This window comes from Adiantum capillus-veneris, chromosome 29 (genome assembly GCF_014529385.1).
Source record: "Adiantum capillus-veneris isolate H3 chromosome 29, ASM1452938v2, whole genome shotgun sequence".
Classification (NCBI taxonomy): domain Eukaryota; kingdom Viridiplantae; phylum Streptophyta; class Polypodiopsida; order Polypodiales; family Pteridaceae; genus Adiantum; species Adiantum capillus-veneris.
In genome coordinates this window covers 35133625-35154997 of record NC_140959.1, presented here as the reverse complement: position 1 = coordinate 35154997, position 21373 = coordinate 35133625, and the positions used below count along the sequence as shown (strand labels likewise).

General features: G+C 41.2%; 1 protein-coding gene across 1 annotated transcript in view; it reads right to left on the bottom strand.

Moving 5' to 3' along the window:
- Positions 1 to 21088, bottom strand: part of LOC147419028 (uncharacterized) — a 57308-nt gene extending 36220 nt beyond the window's left edge. Inside the window, exon 1 of the mRNA XM_086505772.1 lies at positions 20896 to 21088. Coding sequence (XP_086361898.1) covers positions 20896 to 21088 — 193 coding nt within the window. The remainder of the gene's footprint in view (positions 1 to 20895) is intronic.
- Positions 21089 to 21373: the final 285 nt, after the last annotated feature.

Here is a 21373-nt window from a genome sequence, read left to right as displayed (position 1 = left end):
TGGTATTATTAATTTCCTGTGAGTAAGTAGAATAGGGATTTTTCAGCCTTGCAGTGCACCTGCCTTCGTGCAGTTAATGGGGCATCACCGTAGAGATCTATGGTCTTAATAGTGGAGTCCTACGGGGCTTTCCTACGGCTTAACCACTATTGAGCTATTAGAAGCTTTGACAGGATCCGGTGCTGTTTTGGTGTTGAAAGACCCTCTCTTCTATTCCTTGCAATTAATGGTATTCGAGCCACGGGTACAATAGCTTGAGTGCTTTTTCTAAAGGGGTAAATTAAGAGGAGTAGCAACTAGGGCTTGAAGTGCCAAAGTACCCCTAAAAATTTTACACCTAAAACTTGTTAGAATGGCTGACAATAGTAAAGAGAGTGAAATTAATGTTGATATCTTTGATTTTGCTAATGAGCAAGCTACTAATGATGCTCCGATGCTTGTCAACTATCTTGTTTCTAGGCTTCAACAAGCCATGGGCAATCCATCTCTCCAAAGTGAAGTGCAATGGCAGCTCCGTGCTCACGGGATTCTCCAAGCTCATCACCATGATGAGAGAACATCTAGGAAGCCTCCTTGTGAGACTCTCAAAAGAGGTCTCTCTCCGATTCGGGAAGAAGAAGAGAATCCATATGAAGGGCTCAAGAATTTACTTCTTGATGATGCATCTCCTTCCCAAAGGAGAACTCAAGAGCCTCCACTGAAGGAACGAGAAAGAAGTGAGTCTCCCGCCACCTGGACGGAGATGGCTCCACGAAGACGGCGGGCTAAACGCTCTCCATCACCACCAAAGCAGAGAAGACCATCGCACTCTTCTCCGCATCATAATTCAAAGAGGGATGATAAAAAGCAAGAGAAGAAAAAGGCGAGAAAGACGACACCCTCTTCTCCATCTTCTTCATCCTCTTCCTCTTATGAAAGTGATGGTGAAGACGACAAAGATCAAGACAAGAAAAAGGCGAGAAAGAGGTCACCCTCTTCTCCACCTTCTTCAAATTCTTCACCTTCTGAAGAAAGTGATGGTGCAACCTTTGAACCATCAAAAAGAAGACGCCATAGGAAATCCTATGCTGCATGGAAGAGGTCGTCCAAGCTGTAGAAATTCAAAAAGGGAGGAAAGAGCATCGCTTTCCTTACCTATGATGGTACCTTTGGGGCTACGGACAAAGTCTTGGCCTTTATCCAACAGTTTGATGCGGCATTTGGAGATGAGGGCTTCACGGAGTCCTGTAAGCTACGCCATGTAGCTACGCACTTTCAAAAGTCCGCCAGGCAATGGTGGTCTAGCCTACGAGCCAACGTTGAAGCTCCACAAACATGGAAAGCTTTAAGAGCTTCCATTATGAAGCAGTTTTTGGCCACCGATTCCAAAGACAAAGTAATCACCGAATGGCGAAGCTTAAAGCTCTCTCCCTATAAATCCATCCACAAATATGTAGACAAGTTTTGGGACCTACAACTCAAAGCCACTGTCTTCAAAAAGTTGGATTTTGGAGAGCAAAAGCAACAATTTTCTGCGGGCTTAACTGAAGAAATGGCAGAGTATGTCAACTCCCAAAGGCCACGTACCATATTGGCGGTAATACACCATACTATGGTGGCCTCTCAAATCAATTTACAAACGGTGGCTAAAAGAAATGGTAAGCCCACACAAAACAAGGGTTCCAATGAGCCTAAGGGGAAGGACAATGTCCAAGGGTCTCCTAAGGGCAACTCCAACAAAGCTAAAGAGAAGGGACTTTACAAAGGTAAAAAAAAAATCTCTCCTGAAGAGCTTGAGTATTATCGCAAGGTTAACTGGTGTTTCAAGTGCGGCGAACAAGAGCATGCGTACCGTGCTTGTCCCCAAAACAACAACCGCCAAGATCATCCTAAAGCTTCCTTGGTTGAAATCCAAGAGGAGGAGACTCACCAAACTCACCACAAAGGATCTCCTCTATGCCATGCTTGGGGAAAGGTAAGAGAGCATGATGCTTTTATTCTCTTTGACCCTGGTTCTACTCACAATTTTATATCTACAGAGTTGGCCACCAAGCTAGGCATACAAGCTTACGAGATGGGAGATGTCCTACCCGCAGACAGTGCCTTCAAGGGGCAAGAAGCTTCAGTCACTCCCTTAATCGGGAAATTGAGGCTTCATGTCCAAGGCTATGTGGACAAAGAGGACTTCTTTATCTCTCCTCTCAAGCACAAGGATGTAATCCTAGGGGCACAATGGTTTGATCGCCTAGCTGCCAATGTTAAATTTCCTGAAAGGAGAATCGCCTTTAAGTTCATGGAAAAAGACATGTTTATAGATGCTAAAGAAATGGGTAACACTATCCCCATTGTACATACACCAGCTTTCAACAAGTCAATAAAGAGCTCTATTTCCGTGTACATGATTTTTGTTAAAGATTCTCAAAATGAACCTAATGCTTTAGCAAAAGAGAATAAAAGCAACCAAAAGGAATTAGAGTTATCAATTTTTCTTAAGGGGTTTCAAGATTTTTTTATTGACGACAATTCTTGTGAGCTACCTCCTAAACGAGGTAATGATGACCATGCAATTGAACTTCTTCCAGGAAGCTCACCACCTAACAAACCTCCTTATAGAGTTTCTCAAGCTCAACAAGAGGATATTATGCGGCAAGTGCATGAGTTAGTTGAGAAGGGCATGGTTAGGCCTAGCTCATCTCCATTTTGCTCACCTGTGCTATTAGTGCAAAAGAAAGATGGCACATATCGTATGTGTGTCGTCTATAGATCACTAAATAGGATCACTATCAAGAATACGTTTCCCGTTCCACGGGTAGAAGACCTATTTGATAAGCTAGCTACAAGGATCGACCTACTTCAGTAGGATTGACCTAGAAAGTGGCTATCATCAAATAAGGATAGTTGATCAAGACATTGTAAAGACCGCATGTCGCACTACATTTGGTCTTTACGAATACATTTTTATGCCTTTTGGCTTGACCAATGCACCAGCCACATTCAACCCCTTGATGGAGAAGCTCTTCAAGCCTCATCAAACGTTCACTGGAGTGTTCTTTGTTGATATTATCATCTACTCTAATTCATTAGACGAACACAAGCAACACCTCCAGGTAATATTTCAAGTTGTAAGAGAGAATAAACTTTATGTTAATCGAAAGAAAAGTGAAATTTTCTTGCAAGAGATTCAGTATTTAGGTCATATTATCTCTCAAGATGGCATATATGAAAAGGAACTCCTTGCAGTTCTACATGCCTTGGACTCATGGAAGCACTATTTATTGGGGACTCCTTTTATTCTGCGAACGGATCACCAAAGTCTTAAGTACTTCATGACGCAGACCAAGCTCTCCGACAAACAAATGAGGTGGGCAAATTTCCTTTTGCAATTTCATTTTGATATTGCTCACATTCCTGGCAAGCATAATCAAGTAGCTGATGCACTCTCAAGATGGCCGAGAGTGAATGCGGTTTCCATAGCAACTCTCAATATCTATCTTCAATGATAGCTGAGTATGCTATTGATCCCGATTTTAGAGATGTGATTTCAGCCCTTGCATTAGGGAAGAAAGAAGAACCATTTACTTTATAAGATGGTTATCTTCTCTATGGCAATAGACTATGTGTTACTAACTCACTTTGTGAGAAATTAATGTATGAATCTCATGCTCCACCTTATGCGGGGCATAGAGGGATTTAGTCTACCTTAAAGGGAATTGAAACATATTTCTATTGGCATATATGAAAAGGAACTCCTTGCAGTTCTACATGCCTTGGAGTCATGGAAGCAGTATTCATTGGGGACTCCTTTCATTCTGCGAACGGATCACCAAAGTCTTAAGTACTTCATGACGCAGACCAAGCTCTCCCACAAACAAATGAGGTGGGCAAATTTCCTTTTGCAATTTCATTTTGATATTTCTCACATTGCTGGCAAGCATAATCAAGTAGCTGATGCACTCTCAAGATGGCCGAGAGTGAATGCGGTTTCCATACCAACTCTCAATATCTATCTTCAATGATAGATGAGTATGCTATTGATCCCGATTTTAGAGATGTGATTTTAGCCCTTGCATTAGGGAAGAAAGAAGAACCATTTACTTTACAAGATAGTTATCTTCTCTATGGCAATAGACTATGTGTTACTAACTCACTACGTGAGAAATTAATGTATGAATCTCATGCTCCACCTTATGCGGGGCATAGAGGGATTCAGTCTACCTTAAAGGGAATTGAAACATATTTCTATTGGCCTACCATGAAAGTGAACATACAAGAGTATGTTTCTAAATGTGTTGTATGCCAAAAGACAAAATTGGATAGAGGGAAGCAACTTGGATTGCTTCAACCCTTGCCAATCCCTAATTCACCATGGGAGAGCATATCCATGGATTTTATCTTTGGATTGCCTAAGTCTATCCATGGGAATACGGGAATATGGATGATAGTAGACAGGTTCAGTAAAGAAGCTCATTTTATACCTGTCAAAAAGACTATCAAAGCTCATCAAATGGCAACCCTCTTCATTTCACAAATTTTCAAGTACCATGGCTTGCCAATGTCCATAGTGTTGGATAGAGATCCTAGAATGACCAGTAATTTCTGGAAGGGTCTCTTTGAGAATTTAGGGACAAGGCTAAACTTCTCTTCGGCCTATCATCCACAAACGGATGGCCAAAGTGAAGTAGCCAACCTAACAATATTGATCTACTAAAATCCTATGTAACGGAAGTAGATCAAAGATCCCAATGGGAGAAGTACTTACCCTTAGTGGAGTATGCTTACAATAACACTGTACATACTTCCATGGGAAAAGCACCTTTTAGGGTAATTGAGGGGAGATCAAAAATTCCCTTGCTACTTAAGGTACATGGGAAGATCTTCGCTGCAGATGAGTATAGCCGAGACCTACAAGAATATTTTCAAAAGATTAAGGATGCTATCTCTATCTTACAGCAAAGGCAAAAGCCTCCTGCTGACAAGCACAGAAGAGTCCAAACCTTTAAAGAAAATGATTGGGTCTTATTAAAGTTTCCCAAGGCTTGATTAAGGCACACGACGGGCAAGAATCCTATAGGCCACCAAAAGTACTATGCTTAACTAGCAAAAAGGTACTATGGTCCCTTCCAGATTCTTAGGCCAATCAATGAGATGGCCTATCAACTCAAGTTTCCCAATGATTGGCTCATACACAATGCTTTTCATGTGATCCTATTAAAGCCTTACAAAGGAGAGCCACCTCAAGAACCAACAATTAAAGACCCACCGGAGATCGAGGACAAAGAGGAGGTGCTGCAGCCCGAATCCATTCTCCGACATGAAGACAAGGTATTAAGAGGCGGTAAGACTATCCGACGATATCTTATTAAGTTTAAGACTTATCCTTTTGAAGATGCTACATAGATGCAAGGAATACAATTAAAGGATAACCTAAACCTTGTCAATGCTTACAATGCTTCCCAAGAGTAAGAAAATGTACAAAATCTTAAAAACGAACAAAGTTTTTGTGTTATAAGACTCTCTTTTCTTTATTGTGCACAAAAATGAAGTAGTATGCATGCTTAGATCAAGTTTGCGGAGACGACGTCTCCCAAACACCAAGTAGAGCTTGTCACTCCAGTATGGAAGATTGAGAAGGACTAATGTGCAGTCATGTTTGCGGTAGCCTCAGGCTCTCAAGCGCCAAATGGACTAGTCATCCATTGTTGAACGATGTCGTAGGGTAACATAGGGATCCTCTACCCGCTAAGAAAAGGACTCATGAATATGCTTTAACTTCTCTACACGATAGTCGAGGACGAGTATGATTTCAAGAGAGAGGTAATGTCATAATAAAAAATCTTTAATTGTCCTAAATGATTTTCTCATATTAACCTGATCATTTAATGTGGGGAAGTGCTAGGGGAGAAAAAGCTAGAATATTGGTTAAGCTAGTAGACCGGCCACTGTAGGGATCCAACGGAGGGAAAATAGGGATCCAAAAGGGGGGCCATCTGCAAAAGAGCCATGTGCAAAAATGGGCTAAAAAGACCCTAAGGTTCAGCCCATTAAGACTTCCAGAATTCTAAGGTTCCAAAATTCAAAGGTTGTGTCCAAAGGTCAACCATAGGGGAATTGGATGCTTTGTGTGTGTACAAAAAAAGTCTTTTGCGATCCCTACTTAGGAGGGGGCGAGCCTTTCTTGTAGGGGATGTGAGAGAAAGCCACACACACACACACACAAGCTCCCTTTACACAAAGGGAATGAGGGACACATGTCAGCTCCCTAGCCCAGATGCCCACAAAGTGTGTACCCAATTCCTATTGGATGGCCTTGGAGGTGGACCAATGAGAATTAGACTAGAGTAAATCTAGTTTAATTAATTTAAAAACACTTAATAAAAGAACCAATGAGAATTAAGTCCTCTAGAAGACTATTGGACAGTCTCCCAAGGGGTCCAATGATCATTGAACAGCCCAATGGCTTTCCTGATTCCTATTGGCCAGGAGGCAAAGGGGTCCAATGAGAGTTTAGTTGAATTATTAAATTACCTAAAGCTCTCACAAAAGGGGAAAGGGGGACACACGTCAGAAGGCTATCACTTATGGTGCTTAATAGTCATTGGCTTGACCTGGGGAGGTCCAATGATGGTAGAGCAAGAGAAGATAGCAAGAGGGCTCGCCCAAGAGAGAGAGGGGGCTGATTTTTGCAAGGCATTATCAAACACACACTCACACAATATCATGTGTAAAGTAAAGAAGACTCTCTCTCCTTCTCAAGCTTTAATGGAAAGCTTACCACCTACTCCAAGCTTGTGAGAAGGGAGGCCTACACCAACAACTCTTGGCTTTGTGATGGAAATCCAACCAAGAGCCAAGCTTCAATGCATGCTCATCTCCTCTACCATGCTAATTACTAATCTAAGCTATGCTAATATGAGTGATTATGTGAGGAGATGTACATCTTTCTCGTAAGATACTCCTTTTTCCTCTCAATCTACTCTCATACCTTGCTAGCTTTTACCATCTTCGGAGGTGTGTGAGGTCTTGGGTCAGAGACCGGGGATAATTGATGTTGTGTTTGCTAAGTGTTTTGCTTAGTGCATGCATATTTCATCTTCATTGCACTAGCTAGTCTTGAAGGAACACAAAGAATTGTATTCTACAATGTCTCTCTTGATGGGAGAAACCATAATACAAAGCCTTTTGGAGGGGGGACCCGGCTCCATGCAAATCCGGTCCTCAATTGTTGTCAATAGCTTAATTTATCTCTCTTTTGAAAGTATTGTTTATTATTAATTGCTATAAATGATTGGTATTATTAATTGCCTATGAGTAAGTAGACTAGGGATTCTTCATCCTTGCAGTGCGCCTGCCTTCGTGCAGCTAATGGGGCATCACCGTTGAGATCTATGGTCTTAATAGTGGAGTACTACGGGGATTGCCTACGGCTTAACCACTATTGAGCTATTAAAATCTTGACAGGAGCCGGTGCTGTTTTGGTGTTGAAAGACCCTCTCTTCTATTCCTTGCAATTAATGGTATTCGAGCCACGGGTACAGTAGCTTGAGTGCTTTTTCTAAAGGGGTAAAGAGGAGTAGCAACTAGGGTTTGAAGTTCCAAAGTACACCTTAAAGTTGTTAGAATGGCTGACAATAGTAAAGAGAGTGAAATTAATGTTGATAACTTTGATTTTGCTAATGAGCAAGCTACTAATGATGCTCCGATGCTTGTTAACTATCTTGTTTCTAGGCTTCAACAAGCCATGGGCAACCCATCTCTCCAAAATGAAGTGCAACGGCAGCTCTGTGTTCACGGGATTCTCCAAGCTGATCACCATGACGAGAGAACACCGACAAAGCCTCCTTGTGAGACTCCCAAAAGAGGTATCTTTCAGATTCGGGAAGAAGAAGAGAATCCATATGAAGGGCTCACGAATTTACTTCTTGATGATGCATCTCCTTCCCAAAGGAGAACTCAAGAGCCTCCACCGAAGGAACGAGAAAGAAGTGAGTCTCCCGCCACCTCAGCGGAGATGGCTCCACGAAGACGGCGGACTAAACGCTCTCCATCACCACCAAAGCGGAGAAGACCATTGCACTCTTCTCTACATCATAATTCAAAGAGGGATGATAAAAAGCAAGAGAAGAAAAAGGCGAGAAAGAGGACACCCTCTTCTTCATCCTCTTCCTCTTATGAAAGTGATGGTGAAGATGACGAAGATCAAGACAAGAAAAAGGCAAGAAAGAGGTCACCCTCTTCTCCACCTTCTTCAAATTCTTCACCTTTTGAAGAAAGTGATGGTGCAACCTTTGAACCATCAAAAAGAAGAGGCCATAGGAAATCCTATGCCGCATGGAAGAGGTCGTCCAAACTGAAGAAATTCAAAGAGGGAGGGAAGAGCATCTCTTTCCTTACCTATGATGGTACCTTTGGTGCTACGGACAAAGTATTGGCCTTTATCCAACATTTTGATGCCGTGTTTGGAGATGAGGGCTTCACGGAGTCCTCTAAGCTATGCCATATAGATATGCACCATCAAAAGTCTGCCAGGCAATGGTGGTCTAGCCTCCGAGCCAACGGTGAAGCTCCACGAACATGGAAAGCTTTAAGAGCTTTCATTATGAAGCAGTTTTTGGCCACCGATGCCAAAGACAAAGTACTCACCGAACGGCGAATCTTAAAGCTCTCTCCCTATGAATCCATCCACAAATATGTAGACAAGTTTTGGGACCTACAACTCAAAGCCATTGTCTTCCAAAAGTTGGATTTTGGAGAGCAAAAGCAACAATTTTCTGCGGGCTTAACCGAAGAAATGATGGAGTATGTCAACTCCCAAAGGCCACGTACCATATCCACGGTAATACACCATACTATGGTGGCCTCTCGAATCAATTTCCAAACGGGGCTAAAAGAAATAATAAGCCCACGGAAAACAAGGGTTCCAACGAGCCTAAGAGGAAGGACAATGTCCAAAAGTCTCCTAAGGGCAACTCCAACAAAGCTAAAGAGAAGGGAGTATACAAAGGTAAAAACAAAATCTGTCCTGAAAAGCTTGAGCGTTATCGCAAGGATAACCGGTGTTTCAAGTGCGGCGAACAAGGGCATGCGTACCGTGCTTGTTCCCAAAAGAACAACCACCAAGATCCTCCTAGAGCTTCCTTGGTTGAAATCCAAGAGGAGGAGACTCACCAAACTCACCACAAAGGATCTCCTCTATGGCATGCTTGGGGAAAGGTAAGAGAGCATGATGCTTTTATTCTCTTTGACCTTGGTTCTACTCACAATTTTATATCTATAGAGTTGGCCACCAAGCTAGGCATACAAGCTTACGAGATGGGAGATGTCCTACCCGCAGACAGTGCCTTCAAGGGGCAAGAAGCTTCAGTCACTCCCTTTATTGGGAAATTGAGGCTTCATGTCCAAGGCTATGTGGACAAAGAGGACTTCTTTCTCTCTCCTCTCTAGCATGAGGATATAATCCTAGCGGCACCATGGTTTGATCGCCTGGCTGCCAATGTTAAATTTCCTGAAAGGAGAATCTCCTTTAACACTAGGTTCGTAACCTAACAGGACATAAAAGTGTCCTTTCAGGGTTTTGAAAAAAACCTCCAAAACCATAGTAGATCCACTCGTTTTGTAAAATCCTTTCATGAGGTTATAGTTCAAGGCCTTCTACACATGGAAAAAATAAGAAACTTGTAAAATTTCTCATCTTTTGGTCACACCAGGCCTCCAAAGTTGATGGACCAGTGCATTTTCATCAAAACAGTCATTTCTTACATTTTGTTGCATAAAAATAAGATTAGGGATTTTTGTAGGACTTGAGATAAATGCCCTAGTTAACTTCAAGGGGTTGGTGATCATAACATATGATTGCTTCTCACTCACTATTTTTTGTTTTGCCAAAATAAATAGGTACAAAAAAGCTGAATTTTTACCATTCTGCAAACCTATCATCAAAGTTTCTATAGCCACGCTAAATATAAATAATATATACATGTTTTCTTAGTTCCCTTTATGTTCATAAGGAGCCATGGAGCATGTCAAAAGAATAATACATCTCTTACCAAGGGGAATCTTGGGGACAAAGATGAAGTGCTAAATACAGCAAACATGAAAAAACTGGGTTCAACATTATGACTTGTAGAATCCCATAGAAACTATTCAATATATATCTAGACAAATTAGATCCTTATGACTAGATATGATTACTACCTACAAAATGCATGTAGTTGTCACAAGAAACTAACAATATCGAAAAAGCTATACTTGATATACTAGAATGTTTCGTTTTCTTCTATAATTGAAAAAATCAACCATCGTTGTGTACTATGCAAAATAGGGTATTAGGTGCCCCAAAACTCAAGGAATATTAGCTTTATGTTACAATATGCGACATAGAAAATAAAAAATGCATTTGGATATCATGAAATACACCAAAAAAATCATAGAAGAGCTAAAATTGGCTAAAAAACAAGATTTGATCATTTTTGTGATTTGGTCATAACTTACAACTTTAATATTTATTTCTCCCTAGAAGCATGAGGACATGTTGAGGAATACTAAATATATTTCTCTATCATTATAGACCTCACAAAAATGAATTCTAGAGTGGTATAGTTGCAAAAAGTTGAAAAAAGCTAAAAACAGGACCCGTTTATTCACACAGTTTAGGTTGTGAAATGTTGTGCAAGGACAAGGTTAAAGATGGAATTGATATTCTGAAAAAATTTCAAGTTTTTTTCAGCTCACGAGACAACTTTCTAGATAGATAGCACCTCAAGATCCATTTTGAAACTCCTCACATAATTCAAGGAAAATGGTCACTTAATAGGACATAAAAGTGTCCCATTACCAATCTAGTGTTAAGTTCAGGGAAAAAGACATGTATATAGATGCTAAAGAAATGGGTAACACTATCCCCATTGTACATACACCAGCTTTCAACAAGTCAATAAAGAGCTCTATTTCCGTGTACATGATTTTTGTTAAAGATTCTCAAAATGAACCTAATGCTTTAGTAAAAGAAAATAAAAGCAACCAAAAGGAATTAGAGTTATCCAATTTTCTCAAGGGGTTTCAAGATGTTTTTATTGACGACATCCCTTGTGAGCTACCTCCTAAACGAGGTAATGATGACCATGCAATTGAACTTCTTCCCGGAAGCTCACCGCCTAACAAACCTCCTTATAGAGTTTCTCAAGCTCAACAAGAGGAGATTATGCGGCAAGTGCATGAGTTAGTTGAGAAGGGCATGGTTAGGCCTAGCTCATCTCCATTTTGCTCACCTGTGCTATTAGTGCAAAAGAAAGACGGCACATATCGTATGTGTGTCGTCTATAGATCACTAAATAGGATCACTATCAAGAATAGGTTTCCCGTTCCACAAGGATCGACCTACTTCAGTAGGATTGACCTAAAAAGTGGCTATCATCAAATAAGGATAGTTGATCAAGACATTGTAAAGACCGCATTTCGTACTACATTTGGTCTTTATGAATACATTTTCATGCCTTTTGGCTTGACCAATGCACCAGCCACATTCAACCCCTTGATGGAGAAGCTGTTCAGGCCTCATCGAACCTTCACTGGAGTGTTCTTTGTTGATATTATCATCTACTCTAACTCATTAGACGAAAACAAGCAACACCTCCAGGTAATATTTCAAGTTTTAAGAGAGAATAAACTTTATGTTAATCGAAAGAAAAGTGAAATTTTCTTGCAAGAGATTCAGTATTTAGGTCATATTATCTCTCAAGATGGCATCCAAATGGATCCATCCAAGTTAGAGGTAATAAAAGGATGTCCTAAACCAAGAAATCTTTATGAGCTAAGAAGCTTTATAGATATGTGTGCATACTATAGACGCTTCATAAAAAAGTTCTCACAAATTTCGGGACCATTATATGACCTAAAAAAGAAAATTGTTAGGTATACATGGTATGCTAGGGAGAACAATGCTTTCGAAAAGCTTATCTGTCAACTTGTGCTTACACTACCGGATCTCTCAAAACCATTTGAGGTCCAATGTGATGCTTGTGGTGATTGCCTTGGAGCCGTTTTGCTCCAAGAAGGGCACGCCATAGGCTATGAGAGTCGAAGGCTCGACCTTGTTGAGCAATCTCTAGGCATATATGAAAAGGAACTCCTTGCAGTTCTACATGCCTTAGACTCATGGAAGCACTATTTATTGGGGACTCCTTTCATTCTGCGAACGGATCACCAAAGTCTTAAGTACTTTATGACGCAGACCAAGCTCTCCCACAAACAAATGAGGTGGGCAAATTTCCTTTTGCAATTTCATTTTGATATTGCTCACATTGCTGGCAAGCATAATCAAGTAGCTGATGCATTCTAAAGATGGCCGAGAGTGAATGCGGTTTCCATACCAACTCTCAATATCTATCTTCAATGATAGATGAATATGCTATTGATCCCCATTTTAGAGATGTGATTTCAGCCCTTGCATTAGGGAAGAAAGAAGAACCATTTACTTTATAAGATGGTTATCTTCTCTATGGCAATAGACTATGCGTTACTAACTCACTACGTGAGAAAGTAATGTATGAATATCATGCTCCACCTTATGCGGGGCATAGAGGGATTCAGTCTACCTTAAAGGGAATGGAAACATATTTCTATTGGCCTACCATGAAAGTGAACATACAAGAGTATGTTTCTAAATGTGTTGTATGCCAAAAGACAAAATTGGATAGAGGGAAGCAACTTGGATTGCTTCAACCCTTGCCAATCCCTAATTCACCATGGGAGAGCATATCCATGGATTTTATCTTTGGATTGCCTAAGTCTATCCATGGGAATACGGGAATATGGACGATAGTAGACAGGTTCAGTAAAGAAGCTCATTTTATACCTGTCAAAAAGACTATCAAGGCTCATCAAATGGCAACCCTCTTCATTTCACAAATTTTCAAGTACCATGGCTTGCCAATGTCCATAGTGTTCGATAGAGATCCTAGAATGACCATTAATTTTCTGGAAGGGTCTCTTTGAGAATTTAGGGACTAGGCTAAACTTCTCTTCGGCCTATCATCCACAAACGGAAGGCCTTGAAGTGAAGTAGCCAACCTAACAATTCTCTATCTACTAAAATCCTATGTAACAGAAGTAGATCGAAGATCCCAATGGGAGAAGTACTTACCCTTAGTGGAGTATGCTTACAATAACACTGTACATACTTCCACGGGAAAAGCACCTTTTAGGGTAATTGAGGGGAGATCAAAAAGTCCCTTCCTATTTAAGGTACATGGGAAGATCTTCGCTGCAAATGAGTATAGCCGAGACCTACAAGAATCTTTTCAAAAGATTAAGGATGCTATCTCTATCTCACAACAAAGGCAAAAGGCTACTGCTGACAAGCATGAAAGAGCCCAAAACTTTAAAGAAAATGATTGGGTCTTATTAAAGATTCCCAAGGCTCGATTAAGGCACACGACGGGCAAGAATCCTACGGGCCACCAAAAGTACTATGCTAAACTAGCAAAAAGGTACTATGGTCCCTTCCAGATTCTTAGGCCAATCAATGAGATGTCCTATCAACTCAAGTTGCCCAATGATTGGCTCATACACAATGATTTTCATGTGAGCCTATTAAAGACTTACAAAGGAGAGCCACCTCAAGAACCAACCATTGAAGACCCACCGGAGATCGAGGACCAAGAGGAGGTGTTGCAGCCCGAGTCCATTCTCCGACATGAAGACAAGGTATTAAGAGGCGGTAAGACTATCCGACAATATCTTATTAAGTTTAATAATTATCCTTTTGAAAATGCTACATGGATGCAAGGCATACAATTAAAAGATAACCTAAACCTTGTCAATGCTTACAATGCTTCCCAAGAGTAAGCAAATGTACAAAATCTTAAAAACGAACAAATTTTTTGTCTTATAAGACTCTCTTTTCTTTATTGTGCACAAAAATGAAGTAGTATGCATACTTAGATCAAGTTTGCGGAGACGACGTCTCCCAAACACCAAGTAGAGCTTGTCACTCTACTATGGAAGATTGATAAGGACTAATGTACAGACATGCTTGCGGCAGCCTCAGGCTCTCAAGCGCCAAATGGACTAGTCATCCATTGTGGAACAATGTCGTAGGTTAACATAGGGATCCTCTACCCGCTAAGAAAAGGACTCATGAACATGCTTTATCTTCTCTACACCATAGTCGAGGAAGACTATGATTTCAAGAGAGAGATAATGTCATAATAATCAATATCTAATTCTCCTAAATGATTTTCTCATATTAATTAAACTGATCATTTAATGGGGGGAAGTGCTAGGGGAGAAAAAGCTAGAATTTTGGTTAAGCTAGCAGACGGGCCACTGTAGGGATCCAAAGGAGGGAAAATAGGGATCCAAAAGGGGGGCCATCTGAAAAAGATCCATGTGCAACAATGGGCTAAAAAGACCCTAAGGTTCAGCTCATTAAGACTTCCAAAATGCTAAGGTTCCAAAATTCAAAGGCTGTGTCCAAAGGTCAACCCTAGGGGAATTGGATGCTTTGTGTGTGTACAAAAAAAGTCTTTTGCAATCCCTACTTAGGAGGGGGTGAGCATTTCTTGTAGGGGATGAGAGAGAAAGCCACACACACACACACACAAGCTCCCTTTACACAAAGGGAATGAGGGACACATGTCAGCTCCGTAGCCCAAATGCCCACAAGGTGTACACAATTCCTATTGGATGGTCTTGGAGGTGGACCAATGAGAATTAGGCTAGAGTAAATCTAGTTTAATTAATTTAAAAACACTTAATAAAAGAACCAATGAGAATTAAGTCCTCTAGAAGACTACTGGATTGTCTCCCAAGGGGTCCAATGAGCATTGAACAGCCCAATGGCTTGCCTGATTCCTATTGGCCAGGAGGCAAAGGGGTCCAATGAGAGTTTAGTTGAATTATTAAATTACCTAAACCTCTCACAAAAGGGGAAAGGGGGACACATGTCAGAAGGCTATCACTTATGCTGCTTAATAGTCTTTGGCTTGACCTGGGGAGGTCCAATGAGGGTAGAGCAAGAGAAAATAGCAAGAGGGCTCTCCCAAGAGAGAGAGGGGGCTGATTTTTGCAAGGCATTATCAAACACACACTCACACAATCTCATGTGTGAAGTAAAGAAGACTCTCTCTCCTTCTCAAGATTTAATGGAAAGCTTACCACCTACTCCAAGCTTGTGAGAAGGGAGGCCTACACCAACAACTCTTGGCTTTGTGATGCAAATCCAACCAAGAGCCAAGCTTCAATGCATGCTCATCTCCTCTACCATGCTAATTTCTAAGCTAAGCTATGCTAATATGAGTGATTTTGTGAGGAGATGTACATCTTTCTTGTAAGATACTCCTTCTTCCTCTCAATCTACTCTCATACCTTGCTAGCTCTCACCATCTTCAAAGGTGTGTGAGGTCATCTTGGGTCTGCGACAGGGGAAAATTAATGTTGTGTTTGCTAAGTGTTTTGCTTAGTGCATGAAGCTTTCATCTTCATTGCACTAGCTAGTCTTGAAGGAACACAAAGAATTGTATTCTACAATGTCTCTCTTGATGGGAGAAACCATAATACAAAGCCTTTTGGAGGGCGGACCGATCCGGTCCTTAATTGTTGTCAATAGCTTAATTTCTCTCTCTTTTGAAAGTATTGTTTATGCTATCTAACTAGGTGTTATGCTTTTTGTTGCTCTCTCCACCCAAGAACTCCTGTAATTCTCATTTAGAATCTAATCTAATGAAATGCCTAGTATATTCATGCTAATTTCCGCTACACACAATTTTTTAAGGCCATTAAATGTTACATTGGTATCAGAGCACAAGGTTTCTCTTTTCTTGCTCAAGAAGGGAGGTCCTCAAGCTAGCTATAAATGGTTGGTATTATTAATTGCCTGTGAGTAAGTAGAATAGGGATTCTTCAGCCTTGTAATGCGGCTGCCTTCGTGCAGTTAATGGGGCATCACCGTTGAGAGCTATGGTCTTAGTAGTGGAGTCCTACACGGCTTAACCACTATTGAGCTATTAGAAGCTTGACAAGAGCTGATGCTGTTTTGGTGTTGAAAGACCCTCTCTTCTATTCCTTGGAATTAATGGTATTCGAGCCACAGGTACAGTAGCTTGAGTTCTTTTTCTAAAGGGGTAAAGAGGAGTAGCAACTAGGGTTTGAAGCTCCAAAAAACACCTAAAAGTTGTTAGAATGGTTGACAATAGTAAAGAGAGTGAAATTAATGTTGATAACTTTGATTTTGCTAATGAGCAAGCCACTAATGATGCTCCAATGCTTGTTAACTATCTTATTTCTAGGCTTCAACAAGCCATGGGCAATCGATGTCTCCAAAGTGAAGTGCAATGGCAGCTCCATGCTCACGGGATTCTCCAAGCTCATCACCATGACCAGAGAACACCTAGGAAGCCTCCTTGTGAGACTCCCAAAATAGGTCTCTGTCCGATTCGGTAAGAAGAAGAGAATCTATATGAAGGGCTCAAGAATTTACTTCTTGATGATGCATCTCCTTCCCAAAGGAGAACTCAAGAGCCTCCACCGAAGGAACGAGAAAGAAGTGAGTCTCCCGCCACGTCGGGGGAGATGGCTCCACGAAGACAGCGGGCTAAACGCTCTCCATCATCACCAAAAGCGGAGAAGACCATCGCACTCTTCTCCACATCATAGTTCAAACAGGGATGATAAAAAGCAAGAGAAGTAAAAGGCGAGAAAGAGGACACCCTCTTCTCCATCTTCTTCACCCTCTTCTCCATCTTCTTCATCCTCTTCTTGTTATGAAAGTGATGGTGAAGACGACGAAGATCAAGACGAGAAAAAGGCGAGAAAGAGGTCACCCTCTTCTCCACCTTCTTCAAATTCTTCACCTTCTCAAGAAAGTGATGGTGCAACCTTTGAACCATAAAAAGAAGAGGCCATAGGACATCCTATGCCGCATGGAAGAGGTCGTACAAGTTGAAGAAATTCAAAGAGGGAGGGAAGAGCATCTCCTTCATTACCTACGATGGTACCTTTGGTGCTACGGACAAAGTCTTGGCCTTTATCCAACAGTTTGATGTGGCGTTTGGAGATGAGGGCTTCACAGAGTCCTCTAAGCTATGCCATGTAGCTATGCACTGTCAAAAGTCCGCCAGGAAATGTTGGTCTAGCCTATGAGGCAATGGTGAAGCTGCACGAACATGGAAAGCATTAAGAGCTTACATTATGAAGTAGTTTTTGGCCACCGATGCCAAAGACAAATACTCACCGAATGGCGAAGCTTAAAGCTCTCTCCCTATGAATCCATCCACAAATATGTAGACAAGTTTTGGGACCTACAACGCAAAGCCACTGTCTTCAAAAAGATGGATTTTGGAGAGAAAAAGGAACAATTTGTGCAGTCTTAATTGAAGAAATGGTGGAGTATGTCAACTCCCAAAGGACACGTACCATATCAGTGGTAATACACCATACTATGGTGGCCTCTCGAATCAATTTCCAAACGGGGGCTAACAGAAATAATAAGCCCACGGAAAACAAGGGTTCCAACGAGCCTAAGGGAAGGACAATGTCCAAAAGTCTCCTAAGGGCAACTCCAACAAAGCTAAAGAGAAGGGAGTTTACAAAGGTAAAAACAAAATCTCTCCTGAAGATCTTGAGTGTTATCGCAAGGATAACCGGTGTTTCAAGTCAAGTGAACAAGGGCATGCGTACCGCGCTTGTCCCCAAAAGAACAACCGCCAAGATCCTCCTAGAGCTTCCTTGGTTGAAATCCAAGAGGAGGAGACTCACCAAACTCACCACAAAGGATCTCCTCTATGCCATGCTTGGGGAAAGGTAAGAGAGCATGATTCTTTTATTCTCTTTGACCCTGGTTCTACTCACAATTTTATATCTATAGAGTTGGCCACCAAGCTAGGCATACAAGCTCACCAAACTCACCACAAAGGATCTCCTCTATGCCATGCTTGGGGAAAGGTAAGAGAGCATGATTCTTTTATTCTCTTTGACCCTGGTTCTACTCACAATTTTATATCTATAGAGTTGGCCACCAAGCTAGGCATACAAGCTTACGAGATGGGAGATGTCCTACCCGCAGACAGTGCCTTCAAGGGGCAAGAAGCTTCAGTCACTCCCTTAATCGAGAAATTGAGGCTTCATGTCCAAGGCTATGTGGACAAAGAGGACTTCTTTCTCTCTCCTCTCAAGCATGAGGATATAATCCTAGGGGCACCATGGTTTGATCGCCTGGCTGCCAATGTTAAATTTCCTGAAAGGAGAATCTCCTTTAAGTTCATGAAAAAATACATGTATATAGATGCTAAAGAAATGGGTAGCACTATTCCCATTGTACATACACCAGCTTTTAACAAGTCAATAAAGAGCTCTATTTCCGTGTACATGATTTTTGTTAAAGTTTCTCAAAATGAACCTAATGCTTTGGCAAAAGAAAATAAAAGCAACCAAAAGGAATTGGAGTTATCCAATTTTCTCAAGGGGTTTCAAGATGTTTTTATTGACGACATCCCTTGTGAGCTACCTCCTAAAGGAGGTAATGATGACCATGCAATTGAACTTCTTCCAGGAAGCTCACCGCCTAACAAACCTCCTTATAGAGTTTCTCAACCTCAACAAGAGGAGATTATGCGGCAAGTGCATGAGCTAGTTGAGAAGGGCAAGGTTAGGCCTAGCTCATCTCCATTTTGCTCGCATGTGCTATTAGTGCAAAAGAAAGACGGCACATATCCTATGTGTGTCGACTATACAACACTAAATAGGATCACTATCAAGAATAGGTTTGTCGTTCCACGGGTAGAAGACCTATTTGATAAGCTACAAGGACCAACCTACTTCAGTGGGATTGACCTAAAAAGTGGCTATCATCAAATAAGGATAGTTGATCAAGACATTGTAAAGACCGCATTTCGCACTACATTTGGTCTTTACAAATACATTTTCATGCCTTTTGGCTTGACCAATGAACCAGCCACATTCAACCCCTTGATGGAGAAGTTGTTCAGGCCTCATCGAACCTTCACTAGAGTGTTCTTTGTTGATATTATTATCTACTTTAATTCATTAGACAAACAGAAGCAACACCCTCAGGTAATATTTCAAGTTTTAAGAGAGAATAAACTTTATGTTAATCGAAAGAAAAGTGAATTTTTCTTGCAAGAGATTCAGTATTTAGGTCACATTATCTCTCAAGATGGCATCCAAATGGATCCATCCAAGTTAGAGGTAATAAAAGGATCGATGGCCTTAACCAAGGAATCTTCATGAACTAAGAAGCTTTATAGGTATGTGTGCATACTATAAACGCTTCATAGAAAAGTTCTCACAAATTGCGGGACCATTACATGACCTAACAAAGAAAAGCGTTAGGTATACATGGTCTGCTAAGGAGAACAATTCTTTCGAGAAGCTTAAAGAAAAGCTTATCCCTCAAAACCATTTGAGGTCCAATGTGATGCTTGTGGTGATTGCCTTGGAGGTGTTTTGCTCCAAGGAGGGCACGCGAGAGGCTATGAGGGTCGAAGGCTCGACGCTGTTGAGCAAGCTCTAGGAATATATGAAAAGGAACTCCTTGCAGTTCTACATGCCTTGGACTCATGGAAGCACTATTTATTGGGGACTCCTTTCATTCTGCGAACGGATCACCAAAGTCTTAAATACTTCATGACGCAGACCAAGCTCTCTGACAAACAAATGAGGTGGGAAAATTTCCTTTTGCAATTTCATTTTGATATTGCTCACATTGCTGGCAAGCATAATCAAGTAGATGATGCACTCTCAAGACGGCCGAGAGTGAATGCGGTTTCCATAACAACTCACAATGATCTATCTTCAATGATAGATGAGTATGCTTTATAGGTATGTGTGCATACTACAGACGCTTCATAGAAAAGTTCTCACAAATTGCGAGACCATTACATGACCTAACAAAGAAAAGCGTTAGGTATACATGGTCAACTAAGGAGAACAATTCTTTCAAAAATCTTAAAGAAAAGCTTATCTCTCAACCTGTGCTTACACTACTGGATCTCTCAAAACCATTTGAGGTCAATTGTGATGCTTGTGGTGATTGCCTTGGAGCTGGTTTTCTCCAGAAGGGCACGCCATAGGCTATGAGAGTCGAAGGCTCGACCCTGTTGAGCAATCTCTAGGCATATACGAAATTGAACTCCTTGCAGTTCTACATGCCTTAGACTCATGGAAGCACTATTTATTGGGGACTCCTTTCATTCTGCGAACGGATCACCAAAGTCTTAAGTACTTCATGACGCAGACCAAGCTCTCCGAAAAACAAATGAGGTGGGCAAATTTTCTTTCGCAATTTCATTTTCATATTGCTCACAGTGCTGGCAAGCATAATCCAGTAGGTGATGCACTCTCAAGACGGCCGAGAGTCGATAGGTGACTAGATTGACTTGATGGATAATCTTAAACAAGCCAAGCCTTCGATAATTGAGCTTTTGACAGGGACGAGATGAACGTAGATCACGCTGAGGGAGCCACACTTTATCCCCATCTTTGTATTTTGGATGCGGCATGCGATGGAGATCTGCACTTTCCTTATACTTGGATTGAGCTTCTTTGATATGAATTGTAAGTTCTTTGTGATAGATAATTGTTGTGCAAGATGATTAGCAGCTGGATTCTTGACTTGATGGTGCCTGTGGATATCCTGTTTGGGATGTTGACCATAATTAGCAAAGATTGGAGTGTGACGGGTGGAGCCTTGAAAATTGTTAATGTAGGAGAATTCGGCTAGCGGTAGGAACTCGACCCAATTATCCTAGTGATAATTGATAGTACAACGAAGATACTGTTCCAAAATATGATTTCCTCTCTCTATTTGTCCATCTCTTTGTGGGTGATTGAGTGAGGAGAGGTTGATTTTTACTTTGAATAGCTTGAATAAGCTTTTCCAAAAGCTAGAGATGAGTTGTGGACTTCGATCAGAAACTATGTCATTCGGTAATCCGTGATAATGATAGATATGGTGTAGAAAGATTTTGGTCGTACCTTCACCGGTGATGGTTTTAGTGGTTGGAATGAAGTGTGCCAGTTTTGCAAACCGATCCACAACTACTAAAATGGGGTCAAATCCTTGTGACAAGAGTAGTAGCTCTACAAAGAAATCCATGGAGTTGGATGACCATGGTTTTTTTGGAATGGGCAAAGGATGGAGTAACCCATGAGGACGATGACAAGGGGCCTTTGATCTATTGCAAGTGTCACAAATGCCTACATACTCCTTGAAAAGATTTACCATTTGAGGCTACCAAAAGTCACTAGAGAGAAGCTGATCAATTATCTTACTAACCCCAAAATGTCGTGCTAATGGAAGATCATGCTATTGCTGAAGTACCTCCAAGTATGTTTGTCCTTACGGAATATTGAGAAGGCAGCTGATGAGGCAGGCGATGAT